At 54.9% G+C, this 15,029-nt stretch overlaps 2 protein-coding genes across 3 annotated transcripts in view; one reads left to right on the top strand and one right to left on the bottom strand.

Annotated features, from left to right (window-relative positions):
* Positions 1-11,300, top strand: part of Sytl3 (synaptotagmin like 3) — a 66,767-nt gene extending 55,467 nt beyond the window's left edge. Inside the window, exons 17-18 of the mRNA XM_042702063.1 lie at positions 4,086-4,090; positions 11,289-11,300. The gene's annotated coding sequence lies outside the window, so the exon portion shown is untranslated. The remainder of the gene's footprint in view (positions 1-4,085; positions 4,091-11,288) is intronic.
* The window catches only part of Ezr (ezrin), a 46,014-nt gene continuing 30,988 nt past the window's right edge, over positions 4-15,029 (bottom strand). For both annotated transcript variants that reach the window (XM_042702065.1, XM_042702066.1), the window contains 7 exons: positions 10,161-10,257; positions 4,336-4,499; positions 3,908-4,038; positions 2,725-2,885; positions 2,272-2,364; positions 589-852; positions 4-500 (listed from right to left, as the gene is read on the bottom strand). In XM_042702065.1, the coding sequence (XP_042557999.1) occupies positions 336-500; positions 589-852; positions 2,272-2,364; positions 2,725-2,885; positions 3,908-4,038; positions 4,336-4,499; positions 10,161-10,257 (1,075 nt within the window). In that variant the 3' untranslated portion in view covers positions 4-335. The remainder of the gene's footprint in view (positions 501-588; positions 853-2,271; positions 2,365-2,724; positions 2,886-3,907; positions 4,039-4,335; positions 4,500-10,160; positions 10,258-15,029) is intronic.

Genomic DNA, 15,029 nt, shown 5'->3' with positions numbered 1-15,029 from the left:
AGGGAAGCCACGACGTGGTTTTCTTTAATGATACAGAAACTTGGGTCACATGGACCAACAGAGGCGACGCAGAATTTTACAGGCAACTTAATTCCATTTGCCCTGCTCCAAGTAGAGAACAGGCAGGGATTCAATAACTCAAAAACAAAAACCCCAACGAAAACAATAAGACAAATCAGGCCTCTTTGGCACTATGATACAAGTGGGGGAAAGCAAGCCGGGGACTTCAGGGCTCCTGGCCCTGAACACTTCCCCTGGAGGGCCCCGGGACACACGGAGGGGTTTCTAGATTGAATTACGCTAAAGCCTGGGGCCTCTGGCTCAGGCCCCGGCCGTTACATGGCCTCGAACTCGTCGATGCGCTGCTTGGTGTTGCCCTGCCGGATCTGCCGCAGGGTCTTGTACTTGTCCCGGCCCTGCCGCATGTTCTCGTTATGGATGAGGTCGTTGTGGGTCCTCTTGTTCTCATCTCTGGCCTGGGACAGCTCGTTGCTCAGGGTCTGTGGGTGGGAAGCAGCCAGGGTCAGGGACGTGGGGGCTGGAGGGGCCGGAGGGCCGGGGCCGGGGGGACCGGGCTGCCTCGCTTACCAGCAGCTGCCGCTGCACGCGCTCGTTCTTTTCGGCCTCGGTGATGCGCTTCTCCTCGTTGCGGTCATCGAGGATGCCCTCGCTGGACAGCTCGGCGCTGTAGCCGGTAGTCTCGGCGCCCTCCTCCTGCAGGTTCTCCTGCACGTGGTAACTGGCAGGGTAGCTCACCGGCTCGTAGGCCGGGGGCGGCGGTGGCGGCGGCGCGGTCATCACCAGGTGCAGCTCCTCCTTGGTCTTCACCAGGTCGTCCTGGGCTTCTTTGGCCTTTGGGGAGCAAATGACATAACAGGCGAGCTCCTCCCCACAGCTCTTGCATGGTGGGAGAGGGGTAGACACTTACGAGGTGGGGTCCCCTCGGAGGAGCAAGGGGTTCAGAAGCAACTCGGGGGAGTCCCACAGGCTGAGCTCCCCCCTGCCGTCCACGGCACATGGCAAACACATGGCAGAGATTGGACATCTCTTCGGGTCGCCTTTCCCCCTTTCATCTGCATAGAATCCTGACATATGCTAACAATGGGAGAGCTGGGTGTTATGGCTGATGTCTGTAATCTCAGCTGCTCGGGGGGTGGACATTTGAGGCCTGCTGGGCAAAAAGTTAACAAGATTGGATCTCAACAAAGAAGCTGGGTGTGGCGAGACACCAGTGCGCCCAGCTACGTGGGAGGTTATAGGTCGGAGGACTGGGGTCTGAGGCTGGACTGTGGAAAAGCATGAGACTTTATCCATATTATAAAACAAAATAAAAACAGAGGCCCAAAGGGGGTGGGCGTGTGGCCCAACTCAGGCCTGCCTAGCAAGAAAGGAACCCAACCCCCCATTATGAGCACCCGCAGAGGCACAGGAGCACTGGGTGTGGGCCTCCTCTCTCCCCGAGCGACTGGACTTCAGGCACCTCCTTATCTGTTGCCGTGAATCTGTCCTGCAGCGACCCAGGGCACAGGCCCATCCCACCACCCCCGCCAGCAGTACGGAGAGAGCTGCGCCTCATCTGCTTATCACAGGTTGGTGAGCCGGAATGGGGCCTGGGAAATGTGGTGGAAGACAATGAAGGAGCAGCACCTGGCAGGGACCCCAGAGGCAGAGGACACAGGCAGTAGGGAGTGTGGGGGAGGGCTTATGGGGTCCATGATGTGACCTGCTGCTTCCCGGCCGTCCTGCGGGGCAGGCAGAACCACAGGGAGGGAACATCCTGACTACAGCTACAGCTGATCAAATCTGCCTGGGGGCCGCACACATGGTCTTTTGTTCACAGGGTGGGCTCTCGAGCTGGAGACAGCTGTTTTGCAGTAAAGAGACAGGGCTCAGAAGTGCGCCCCTTTCCGCCACACTGTTCAACACCAGGCCCAGCCTGGCACCCGTATGGAGTCGTGCAAGGTCCTGTGTAGCAAATTCCAACTGCCAGGTCTTACTTCAGCCACCTCAACCCTGCTACGGGGGCACAGGAGACTGGATGTCGAACAAGTTTCCGATCCTGGCCCAACGCTCAGGTGGTGGGAAGGAATAAGCAGGTCTTTGTTCGGCTGCTAATCCCACGCAAGAGTACGAGGCTGGGCCTATTCCTCGGCGATTTCTACTGCGCGAGGTCAGCTGGCATCAGGAAGGGCTGTGAAGCCCCCAGCCCGCGCGGAGGGGCAGTCCCAGCGGTGCCCTCGGACCCGGGGCCTCCGCGAGGCGCACACTCACCCGGTGCTGCCATTCCTCCACCTCGTCCTCCTTGCGCCTCCGCGCCTCCTCCAGGAGCGCGATCTTGGCGGTGTACTCCGCCAGTTCTGCGGCCTGGGAAGAAAAGACAAAGCAAAATTGGTTTCTAGAACGCTTGAGGCAGTCTATTTGTGAATGAGAATTCTCCAGTGTCTGCCAACGGCCTTCCTGTGGCGAGCTAAGCCAGCCCCTCCCCCACTGAGGGCCATCGGGTTCCATCCGGGCCGCCCACGGTCACCGAGGGTTGTTGGACACCTGTGGCCACCTCGGACGGGCTGCGGACGAGGCCCCAGCCCCTTGCCCTGCAGCTGCCATCGCCTGCAGCAGATCCGCTTTCAGGGGCAGAGGAAGCCACGGCAAGGCAGGTGTCGCCTCTTCCATCCCCAGAGTCAGTCTCTCCATAATTCAGCGTCTTGAAACCCAGGCAATCCTCACCAGCTGCTCCTGGCTCTTTATCTGATCCTGCGCCTGTCTCTCCAACTCCTCCTTGGCACGCAGTGCGGCAACCCGGTCGGCCTCCAGCCGCTCCGCATCCTCCTGCGCTCGCTTCCTCTCCTCCTCCAGCTGCAGGGCTCTCTCGATCTGGTCCGAGAGTTCTGTGCAGAAGGGGAGGCCAGAGTGAACGGTTCGAGCCCGGGCCAGGGACTCACAGTCCTGGCTTTCTGTCCCCACCCCAGGGGAGGCAGGAGAACCACACTCGCTGGACCAAGAGCCTCCCCTCGGGAGTCCTTGTGCTTCCATGACAACTTCCTCAAGATGGCTAGAAACTGCTGCGTGGAACTGGTCAGACATCCCTTCACCGGCCAGGTCTGACCTTGGCTCCCATATCACCGGGGCGCTGCCTAGAACACAGGCCTTGCCAGGCTCTTCCCAGGCTCTAGCAGACAGCAATCTAGCTACAATGAGAGCCCCTCAAGGGCAGGCTGATCACATGACCCAGACTGGCTGGAGGAACAGCTGGGTTGTGGGCAGCTGTCGATGGGCAGTGAGGTCTGGCCAGGGAGTTGAGTCAAGCTGACTGGAGACACAGCTCGGCTGCTCCCTGCGGACCGACTACAGGTTGACAACTCCCCCTTGCTAAATCTTAATGTTCTCATTGGGATGATGGTGGTACTTTGGCACTTATTTCAAAAGGTGGGAAAATTGCAAATAATCTGCATAGAAGTAAATAAAGGGGAAAATGACTTTGTGTGTGTGCGCGTGTGTGTGCACACGCCAATACTGGGACTTGAACTCAGCTGTCCCTTAGCTTTTCTGCCCAAGGCCAGTGTATTACCACTTGAGCCACAGCTCCACTTCCTGCTCTTACTTGGGTTCATTGGAGATTAAGTCTCACAGACTTTCCTGCTCAGGCTGGCTTTGAACTGAGATCCTCAGATCTCAGTCCTCTGAGTGGCTAGGAGTCCTGGTGCCAAACTCAAGAATTATTTTTGAACCCAAATCATTGATCATTTCCTCTTATTCTCTTTTGTACGCCTCTGTTTTGGGGTGCTGTGTTAAACAGACACATGCACTCTGGAAGGACGCCCTCCCTGGCTGCCGGCCTGCCTGACCTTTGGTGGGACAGAAATGCCAACCCCACAGCAACCCCACGGTGCGGCGACAGTCAGTTCCTGACCTTTCTCAGCTTTCTTGGTCTTCTGCTCATAGTCCTGCAGCCGCAGCATCAGCTCCTCCTTCTCCCGCAGCATCTGCTCCTTCTCCCTTTCCACAGTTTCTCTCCTCTTCTTCTCCGTTTCCAGCTGTTGCCTGGTACAGAGAGGAGACAGAGGCACAGGGAGGTTAGGCTTGGGCAGGTGCAGTGGGCATTTCCCGTGGGGGCTGCCGGCGTGCCATGTCTCGGTCATGCTGGGAGCTGAGTGGTGTTCTGGGGTGGCCTCTGCCAGACACGGCCCAGGCTCAGAGCAACACCCTAAGAACACTGATGCCCCGGGTCTGGAGGCCTGGTGAGAGGCCCGTCCGACCGGGAACAGCACAGCTACGTCAGGGCACCTCAGGGCACTGCTGGGCACAGCAGGCCATGGCGCCCCGCACCGGGCCACTCACCGTTCCAGCTGCTTCTGGTGCTTCTCCTCCCGCGCCTGCGCCTTCATCTGCTGCACCTCGATGGTGTCCGGCTTCCGGCGGCGCATGTACAGCTCGTGGTTCCCCATGCACAGCTGCAGGATTCGCTTGTTGATCCTCAGGCGGGGCGCATAGAACACGAAGTCCTGCCAAAGAGAACTCGACGCCTCAGACCCAGCCTCCTTCCCCAGGCTATACATGCCCAGGTTCTACTAGACCTTTCTAAAAGGACACATGGCAGGGGCCAGGGGCGGGAAACACCCCTTCTTGTGAGCCGGAGTGCTGGGAGATGCAGAGGGAGTGTGTCTGGTGTGCAGGGCGCAGGGGCCAGCATGCACATGCCTGCGTGTGGCCTGTGAGTGGCAGGGTGTGCCAGTCTGGCGGGTGGTGTAAGCTCCTCGTGTTACACACACCCAATCACAGACTGGCTCTTCTGAGGAGAGCCATCAATCCGCCTTGGGAAACCCAGGGCGTGTTTGTCCTCTCCAGCCAGGGTCTCTGCCCTCCACACCCATTCTGGCATGGACTAACTTAGCTTCTCCTCAGCTAGAACCTTCCCCTCCTGTATGGCGATGAGCACAGGGCCAGATCACCACCTTGACCCTGAATGCTTCGGATTCCTGAGCCCAGCTCATGTCTTGGCCTTGCAGCACCCAGGTGCTGACCACGTGTGCGTCTGAGCGGACCCTCTCCTACCTGCCAGCGCCCTTCTCCTGCGAGTATCCTTGTGCAAGGACTGCAGCCCTGCCCCTGCCTGCTCTCCCAGGCCAAGGTGGCGGCTACTGTGAGCACACATGTCACTACAGCACCGTCTTCTGTTGTCTCGTTCCATGAGAGCAGGTAAAGCTTTACCTTTCTAAGCCCAAACCAATGCCCACTATTTGTGGGTGCTGGGCGGCAGCGATGACCGCTGCTGTGCCCGAGCTCCAGGCTCTGAAGCCTCTCACTCCATGGCCCAGCCTCTGTGTCAGTCACCACACAGCGGTGACACCTAGGACCTGAATGGCGGCCCAGACAACAAGGCATGCCAAGTGGCCCCTCATGGACCTGATACCAGAAGAGGCTTTCCTCCTGAGAGGAAAGTTCTCAGGGACCCTGTGGCCTGCATTTAGGGCAAGGGTTATAGACCATGGGGCTCCCAGCGCCTCGTCCTTGCCACAGTTCACTTGAGGGACAGAAGGACGACTGGCATGTGGAAATGCCCCTGACGCATGAGCTTCCTCCTGACCGTGGCGGCGCCCCAGTGTGTGCAGATCCTGACCGTGTGCGCCAGGGAAAGGGGACCGAGCAAAGCCGCAGCCTCCCACCCCACGGCCGTGTCAGTCAGAGGCCTCCAGAGCACAGCCCGCTCAACCAGTCAGGCCACACGCCCCGGGGAGCCTGTGAAGCTCCCCAGTCTTTCATCAGTTCCAGAAGCCCGGGGTGGGAGGCCGAGGCCAAGGCTGGAACCCCTGAACTTCCTGGGTGGGGCTCCCCTCTGGATTCACACACTGGTTATTAAGTCATCAGGTTTCCCAGGGAGGAGTCTGCAGAGCTGGGAGAAAAAGGAATTTTTATTACCCACCTATCTCTTATTACACAAGAGAAAATAAGCTTGTATTACGGCTTCAGAGGCACACGGCCCAATGAGGTTCCATTCTGACGCACAGGGATTTGCAAAGAAATGTTGAGTAGAACAAAAAATCAATCAGAAAGGGCCAAGGGTTGGAAGTGCAGGCTAACCTGAGCATCTTCCTACCTCTGCCTGGAGACACATCCCTATACACTACCGGAAAGCAGCACAGAGAACTGGGAACGGCTGCTGAGCAGGGGAAGGGGACAGTGGAGACATGGCTTCCTCTGCCTTTGAAAGGGGCCACGTTCTAACTTCACGTTAAAAATCAAAACTCACGGGCTGGGAAGTTGGCTCAGTGGTAGAGCGCTTGCCTTGCTTGCATGAGGCCCTGGGTTCGATTCCTCAGCACCACATAAGCAAAAAGAAAAAAAAAAGCTGGAAGTGGCGCTGTGGCTCAAGTGGTAGAGCGCTAGCCTTGAGCTGAAGAGCTGAGGGACAGCGCCCAGGGCCCAGAGTTCAGGCCCCACGACCGGACCCCAAAAAAAAAAAAAAAATCAAAACTCACAAAGAGGCTGGGAGCTGGTGGCTCGCGCCTGGAATCGCAGCCACTGAGGAGGCGGAGATCTGACCACTGCAGTCCAAAGCCAGCCTGCTCAGGAGGATCTTTGAGACTCCTATCTCCAATCAGCCAGCACAAAGCCAAAAGCGGAGCTCTGGCTCAAGTGGTAGAGTGCTGCTTGAGCACAAGAGCTCAGGGACAGTGCTCAGGCCCTGAGTTCAAGCCCCAGGGAAGGCACAAAATGAAAGAAAAAGAAAACACTTCACAAAAATGTCTTAGTCCAAATCCCCAAACTATGCAAAGCCACAATATGAAGAGACCGGGCGCAGGCAGCATTTCCACACTGGTGGGCAACCTGTGTCTTAAACATGTAAACCAGGGAAGGTCCAGAGAGAGTAAGCCATGACCCTTACCATCTGATAGAAGTCTTAGCATGACTTCCAGAAGCTCCCCACAGGGCCTGTCTCCACTGTCTAGGCAGGGATCCCCGAGATGGGCCTGGAGAAGGCTGCTCTGAAGGATGTAGCTGGGCGGAAGGCTGGCCAAAACCTTCCAACACTCCACAAGTGATTAAGCGGGCCACTGCTTCAGAATGTTCGGAAGGCCAGGGTGGCTGCCTCAGCCTTCACGGGTCACCCGGGCAGGCTGTGACGGCCGTGGGACTGGAGGTGAACAAACGGCCCCAGCTGGGCGCTGGTGGCTCGCGCTTGTAATCCTAGCTACTCAGGAGGCTGAGATCTGAGGATTGTGGTTTAAAGCCAGCCCGGGCTGTGAGTCTTTAATAAATCACTAGAAAAATGGAAGCGGTGCTGTGGCTCAAGTGGTAGAGTGCTCGCCTTGAGCTGAAGAGCTGAGGGACAGCGCCCAGGCCCAGAGTTCAAGACCCATGATTGACCAAAAAAAAAAAAAAAGGCCCCAAACTGCTGTGTGACTGTGAGAAGCTGACTTTCAAAGGAGCATCCCAGCTCCACTAGGGCAGATTCTGTGAGTTTTCTGCAGAAGACACCCGGACCCTGGTGCTTTCCATAAGGCTGCACCAGATAAAGTATCTCCCACACCTCCCTTGTGCCCTCCACCACCAGGTTCTCCTTTTTATCTTTTATATGAAAGTTTAAGCTTGCCAGGAGCTGGTGGCTCACACCTGTAATCCTAGTTATTCAGGAGGCTGAGACTTGAGGATCGTGGTTCAAAACCAGCCTGAGCAGGGAAGTCTCTAAGACTCTTATCTCTTAACTACCAAAATAGAAGCCAGAAGGTGTGGTGGAGGTGTGGCCCAAGTGTTAGAGCACCAGCCCAGAGTGAAACAGCTAAGGGACAGCACCCAGATCTTGAGTTCAAGGTCCAGTACCAGCAGACATGTGTGCGCACACGCACACACGCATGCACGCACACACACACAGTTTCCTGCTTCCAGGGAAAGCGGGGGGCAGGCAGAGCCACTGGCAGCCCTGGTGTGGTGTGGAGAGTGCCAGTTGCCTTCCTGCCCCCACACAGATGCTGTGTCATGTGAGGGCTCCTGACTGACCGGCGCGAACCCATCACCCACTTCTTCCCATCTCCTCAACCGCTTAGCTTGCTTTGCTGTTTATCCTACCAGCCTGGTGAGAGTTACCACCAGGAAGCTTCCTATCTGCCTGGCTTTCATTCGGTGCCTACACTGGAATGTACACTCGTGCCTGTCTGCGCCCTGTGTGCATCCTCACTGTCAGGCGCCAGGAGGCAGCTGGCAGTGGCCCGTGCTCTTCTACGTCTCCCACAGGCCTGCTGCAGGACACAGCAACTGTCATCGCCTGCTGGAATTTGTAATTAAGTATTCTTAGCAGGTCAGAAGCTAAAGCTTTACACACCAGGACACACACACACACACACACACACACACTCACTCTCTCTCTCTCTCTCTCTTTCTCTCTCTCCAGCCCAGAAAGATTTATATTCCCTATCAGCTAAATTTCCAGAAACTAAAGTTAGTAGCATCACACTGGAGAGCACACCCACCTACTTCAGAGTTCGTGCCTTCTAACCATGCCAACCCCACTGCCCGTGGAACCTGGCATGCCAGGACCCTCAGCTGGCCGGGCTGCAGCATGTGAACCGTTTCCATGGAGCTGCAGGGTCTGTGCTAAATATGAGGTTAATTTTAAAGAACGGTGCCTCAACACATGGAGCATCGTCTGGAGTTTACGAACAGCAGGACACATTTCAATAAAGAAGAAAACGCTTTCATAAAAGAACAGTAAAAGCAAGACCTGCTGATTTAAAATGATGCCAGGAGGACCCCTCCGTGAGGAGGGGTTCATTAAACAGCAATACCATGTGGCATTCCAAGTGGGGCGACCATGCCAAGTGGGGCCCTGTCCCAAGGGGCCTCACCCGCCCAGGTGTGGGCACAGCCCTGTCTGCCTCTCTTAGCCCAAGGAGGGGAGCCAGGAGGCAATGGGACACTATGTCTGGAATTCTGGTAACATTCAGGGCAGGCTTTAAGGTCCAATTTTGCTTCTGACCACGTTACAGTCATGTATACATCCCAAATATCAGCTAAAAGTTCACATGCTGACAAAATAAGAGTGAAATAAATTCCCATAATGCACTGGTCTTTGCAGCTTGCAACAATCTTTATGTCCTTTTCTAGCTGCCAGTCTCCTGTGTATGAGGCTCCTCTTCCCATGTGGACAGACCAGGGAATGCCCGTGTCAGGGGCACAGTGAACCAGAGAGAAAGTAGGGCTGGGGGCCCAGAGGGAGCTGTGGGGGCCAGCCATGCTCAGGATATGTGTGGGACTTTCCTTTTTGGTTGGTTGTGGGGCTTGAACTCTGGGCCTGGGTGCTGTCCCTCAGCTCTTCAGCTAAAGGCAAGCGCTCTACCACTTGAGCCACAGCTCCACTTCTGGTTTTCTGGTGGTTTATTGGAGATAAGAGTCTCTCGGACTTTCCTGCCTGGGCTGGCTTTAAATCGTGATCCTCAGATCTCAGCCTCCTGAGTAGCTAGGATTACAGGTGTGAGCCACCAGCGCCGGGTGGGACTTTTCTTAACTAGGGTTAAATTCAAAGTCAAATTTGGAGCCAAGCACCCATGACTTACACCTGTACTCTCAGGAGGCTGAGATCTGGGGATCTCAGTTCAAAGCCAGCCTGGGCAAGAAAGTCTGTGAGACTCATTTCCAGTTAGCCAGTAAAAAGCTGGAAGTGGAGGCATGGCTCAAGCAGTGAAGTGCTAGCTTTGATTGGAAACGCTAAGGGAGAGCGGCCAGACTCTGATTTCAAGCTCCAGTATCAGCACTACCCCTTCCCCCGCCCCCCCAAAAAAGTCAAATTCTGCTTTCCCAGACTGGCAGGCCTCACTGCTCTCCGCGAGGGGAGTGGAGCGAGGCTGGCACCGGCTGGCTCTCCACACAGACATTCTCTAAGCCAGGCGGGCCATGGGGGCAGCAATGCTTGCCATTGGCCAAGGCCAGTGACTTAGGATGCGCTTTTCCCCATATGCAATCTCCGGTTACCACACCTAGCTTTCTGTAGACACCTGGTCTCCACAAAGACCTCCTGAGGCAGCGGCCAGCGAGCTGGCCCTCAGTGACCGACTGCGGGTGCCGCTCAGCACAGAGGAGTCTGACTATTTGTTCTTCCATTAACTGATTTAGCTGTATGGACAGGAAGCCCCGGCCTAGGGAACCGCCGTGGGGAATCCACGTGAACTTACAGGTGCCTTCTTGTCAATGGGCTTAATGACGAACTTTTTGTCATTGAAGGAGATGTTCCTGATTTCACTCCAGGGAAAGCCGATCTTTGGGGTCAACCTGAGGGTAAAAAAAGAAGGGGAGTTTGGGATGGTTAGATTCATATAAATATATGTCCTCCGTTGTTCTGACTGAGATTTGCAAGTTTCTATGAACTCAATTTGTATAAAGAATGAATGCTAACCTATTGTTAAATAGTCCCCACCGCCTCAGGGCTGGGACGGTGCTAAGTCTCCACTTTATGGCTTCAGGCATAAAGTGTTTGGATACCTCGGTGGTCACCCTGTGGCCCTGCTGACCTCTTGCGAACCAGATTCTCCCCACTCCACCCCCATCAATGGGGACAAGAGTGCTCTGGAAGCAAGGAGAGACCCCCACACCACCATCCAAGCAGAGCCACGTGTCACCTCCCACAGGACACAGCAGGAGGGGGCAGGGACCTGTTGCGGACTAGCAGGTTGAAAGGAAGCTTGATGGGTAGGGACGGTCTGGCTATGGTAACCACCAGGCCGCAAAAGGCCTCAGCCTGCCCGGTGGCTGCAGAGGGTCCAGCAGCCACCATCTGCCTGCAGGAGGCACGCGGGACACTGGCCAGACCAGCTGGCCTGTCAAAGCCTCTTCTGCAGCTCTGTCCTGACATGCGCACTAAATGCCTGGAAGACACAGCTGACTGACACGTTTCCTGGCGATCCAACACACAGGGCGTTGGTTCAGTTATTTTCTCTTCATGGATGGAATACGGACTTTTTAGAGGCTTTGCTGGCAGGTCCCAGGGCCCCTGGAAGGAACACAGGCTGTGGCCTGATCACGCAGGGCTCTGCGGCTCACGTCTCCCTCACACAGAAAGGCTGTGTGAGGAACCCTGGAGCCCGCTGCTGCTTGGCACACTGGCCTCCGGCCTCCCAGGGCGATGCTATGGACCAAGTGATCACTGCTCAATCCACAGCCACAAACATGGCCACACCAGCTGCAACTCCCAAAGCTTCAGGAGGTCAGGCTCTGGACTCTGGTTCTTGGCATTAGAAGACCTCTCCAAACAGTTTCTGGCCTGAACGTGGACTTCTAAGATTAACAGGCATCTTTCTTTCAAGGGTTGGGTACATCAGTTTCTAGCCCATTTCCTGGTATGTCTGGGAAGTGTGACTCCCCCCACCCCAACCCTTCTCCCACCATTACCAGGGTTTGAACTCAGGGCCTTGCACTTGCTTGGCTTGTGTTCTACTACGTGAACCATACCTCCAGCCTAGATTTTTGCAGATTACGTCTGGAGGACGTTTTTGCCCAAGTTAACTTTGAATTGTGGTCCTCTGGATCTGAATTTGTGCACAGTAGCCAGGATCAGAGGCGGGAGTCAGCTGTCTTTAAAACCTCATAAAAATCCATAGCCACTCATAGGCATAATTGCAGAATCAAAAAATGAGAGCTAAACATGAAAGCTACAACTCACTTCTGATTAGAGAACTTCCACTAATTAATTTTTTCCTTTTTTTTTGTTGTTGGTTGTGGGGCTTGAACACAGAACCTGGGCACTGTCTTTGAGCCTCTTTGTGTTCAACACTAGTGCTCTACCACTTGAGCCACAGTGCCACTTCTGGTTTTTGAGTGGTTAATTGGAAATAAAAGTCTTATGGATACTTTTCTGCCTGGGCTGGCTTTGAACTGCAATCCTCAGATCTCAGCCTCCTGAGTAGCTAAACTCCTACTAATTTTTAACTATAGGTGGAAAATGAAAGTACAAGGGCCCCCTTCCTCTTTTTAGAGACTGTATACACCACCCGGATGCACATGGTCTACCTAGGACTTATTCCTGAAGTGTCCTTGCTAGGCCACCCTCCCCGCAAAAAAGTGTGAATCCTTGTAGCTTTAACAATCATATTTCATCGTATTTAAATTTTACCTCAACATTTACTGAGCAGAAGTAAGCTCTGTGCTCTCCTTTCAGGGAAAGCATGCCGGTGCCACAATTTACTCTGCAGTGTGCTAATAAGAAGCTGGAGAGCTACAGTGATATGGAGTTAAGAGATGTGATTCAGCAAGTGCTGTGTTGAGTACTTTCCTGAGTACTGGTCTGAGTACCTCCCGGTCTACCAGCAATAGGTTTAGTCCTCATTGGCCCCAAGCTCCCCAGCATTACCTCTCTTAAAGGGGTAGAGCTCATAACCCTGGCTGGCTTCCGGAACGGCCATTTTTTTAGTTTCTGTCTGGGCAGAGAGTATCAGGTAGAATTGCAGTACAGCTGCACTGGACTTCCTCTCTTTGCCTGTGCATGCTCACCTGTCTACCTCCAGGAGGAGGGGGGAGGAGGGCAGGAGGAGGGAAGAGGAAAGAGTGGAGGAGGAAGAGGATGGGGGAGGGGGTGGAGTCAAATGCTTAGAGTCCTGTGTACTCTGGCAGAATGGGAATATACTTCATGAAAGGAGAGCCCAGGAGAATCTTCCAGTCACAGCCTGGTGAATTCCAAAGAGGACACGATCAAGATGTGGTGGTTTATTTGTGGAGCATGGCGTCTCCTATAGCTCAATTTACACACTCGATGGATCAGATTTCCTCCATGAACAATGTATTAAGACTATCTAATTCTCACCATTAGTTCTACTGGTAAAAAGAGCAACTCAACACCCAGACCATTTAGAGAGCGCTGGGGTCCACAGGCCTCCAGAACAATCTCCTGCTTATGCCTCAAATCACATGGTCCATATCTCTGCAGAGGGAGGGGGGGCTGACAGCTGATTAAATGTCCACCTGAGGGCTTTTCCTTTGAAGAGAGGGTGTGACTGGGAATGGAAGGAGGGAGCCCAGATGTGGAGCTATCCAGGGCCCTGCGCTGTCTGTGGGGTGAAGACTGGGGAGGTGGGAGCTGGCAGGGGCGTGCTGGGTTGGGGTGGTGGGAGCAAGGGGCTCCGAGCTCCGATTTTACTTGGTGAAATGCTGCGCAGTTCCGTGGGTTGGAGCAGTTGCAGGCTGACATCAGCAAGGCCTGCCTTAGGGCTGTTCCTTGCAGCTGGAAAAACCTGTTTGGACGGTCGAGGCTGTGGCTCAGTTACAAAATCCAGCCATTCAGGAGTTCAAAGACTGAGGAGGTTTCCCACACAGTTCTCAGGAGGACACAGGGTGCTCTCAGACACCCCATACCTGCAGCTGCCCACCCCTTCCTCCAAAGCAGGGGTCTTCAGGAAGGATTGGAGGCTGGTTCCTTTACGTAAGACTGTTTGGGTTCTCTACCAAATTCTGGCACACTGAAGGCAGAAGGCGCAGGCTGCAAGCCCTCAGCGGGTCACCTACCTCTGCCACACTGCTGCGACACCCTGACAAGCACGTCACTTGGTGCTGCGTGATTCTGTCCACCGTGGCATACTGCTGTGGCGCAGCAGATTCTTTATGTGCATATCCTGCGTCAGAGGCAGCTGCAGCCGCAGCACCCCCCACCCCCCGCCCCCAAATGCAGAGGAGGTTTTATGATGAATGTGAGGCATGGGGAGCTGAGGCAAGAGACATCTGGAACAGAGTGAGGAGACAGGAGTGTCACTTAAAGAGACAGCACCAGGCCAGGGTGGGGATCCGGATGAGAGCCACAGCCAGGTGTTGGTGACTCATGCCTGTAATCCTAGCTACTCCTGGCCACTGGGAAGGCTGAGATGTAGGGATCACGGTTTGAAGCCAGTGTGGGCAGAAATGTCTATGAGACTCTTATTTCCCATTCATCACCAAAAAGCTAGAAGTGGAGCTGTGGCTCAAGGAAGAGCACCAGATGTGAATGACAAAGTCAAGCCCCAGTACCCACACTCACTCACACACACACACACACACACACACACACACACTGCCTGTCACAGGCTCAGGTACATCCCAGGAGTCTAGGCAGCTGGGCACCATGTACAGTCCGCAGGGCTGGGCATTGAGATCCTTGCTGGTTACTGCCTGTCCCTGAGCCATGGCTGGGCTGCAGGGCGGGTAAAGCTCAGAGACACTCACAGCAGGGGCCCAAGGCTCCTTGTCCTGCCTGGGAGGTGGTGTCTACTGCCCTCTTTTCTTGGTTTGTTTTGAGCTAGGTCTTGCCCCGTGGACCATGTTGGCCTAGGACTTGCTATTCACCTGCCTCTGGCTCCCGAATGCTGGGATTACAGGCCAGCATGTCCACACTGGTGTCTACTGCTTAAGTCAGGGACACCATCTGGGAGCACAGAAAATCCAGGCTTTTCCTCTGAGGAAACTTGTCCTCACGGAGGCAGATGGGTTTCCTGGTAGACAGAAGGCACAGGCAGGCAGCAGCTCAGTGACCACAGCATCGGCAGCTCCCTGCGCCAGAGGCTCCTCTACAAACTGCTCTGCACTCAACTGACCATGACTGACAAATAATGCAATTCCCGCGAAGCAATTAGATACCTTGTGTAAGCTCAGGAGATTTAGCTAATTGTTCATACAAGCGGGCTGTATCATCTAGAAATAGTCTTGGCTGGATGGTTAGCACTAGCCAGGAGTCCGGGGTCTGCTTGGGAAGGAGCCAGGTATAGGCTGAGGCCTATGGCAGCCGGGGTGGGGGCCTCAGTGGGAAGGAGGGAGTCTTCTCCAGATGTGACTCTCCCCACTTCTCCAAGGGTCCCAAGGTTGCTGTCTGTCCCACCAGCCCTCCCTCCAGGTTTCCTGTGCCTAAGCAGACTAGGGTATCAGTAGCTGACAGAGTTCACCTCTGGGCCACCCACCAAGATGGCTACAGCACAGTCCAAGAGCCTTAACAATCCGTACACCTGTAACTGGGAGAGTAAGAAGGAAGCGTTGACCTTGTACAAGAAGAAATATACTCATTACCTGACTTATGAAATGCTAACCCTTCT

Source organism: Dipodomys spectabilis, unplaced genomic scaffold (assembly GCF_019054845.1).
Source record: "Dipodomys spectabilis isolate Male_0828 unplaced genomic scaffold, ASM1905484v1 ptg000302l, whole genome shotgun sequence".
In the NCBI taxonomy this organism is placed as follows: domain Eukaryota; kingdom Metazoa; phylum Chordata; class Mammalia; order Rodentia; family Heteromyidae; genus Dipodomys; species Dipodomys spectabilis.
This window is presented reverse-complemented; position numbering and strand designations above follow the sequence as displayed.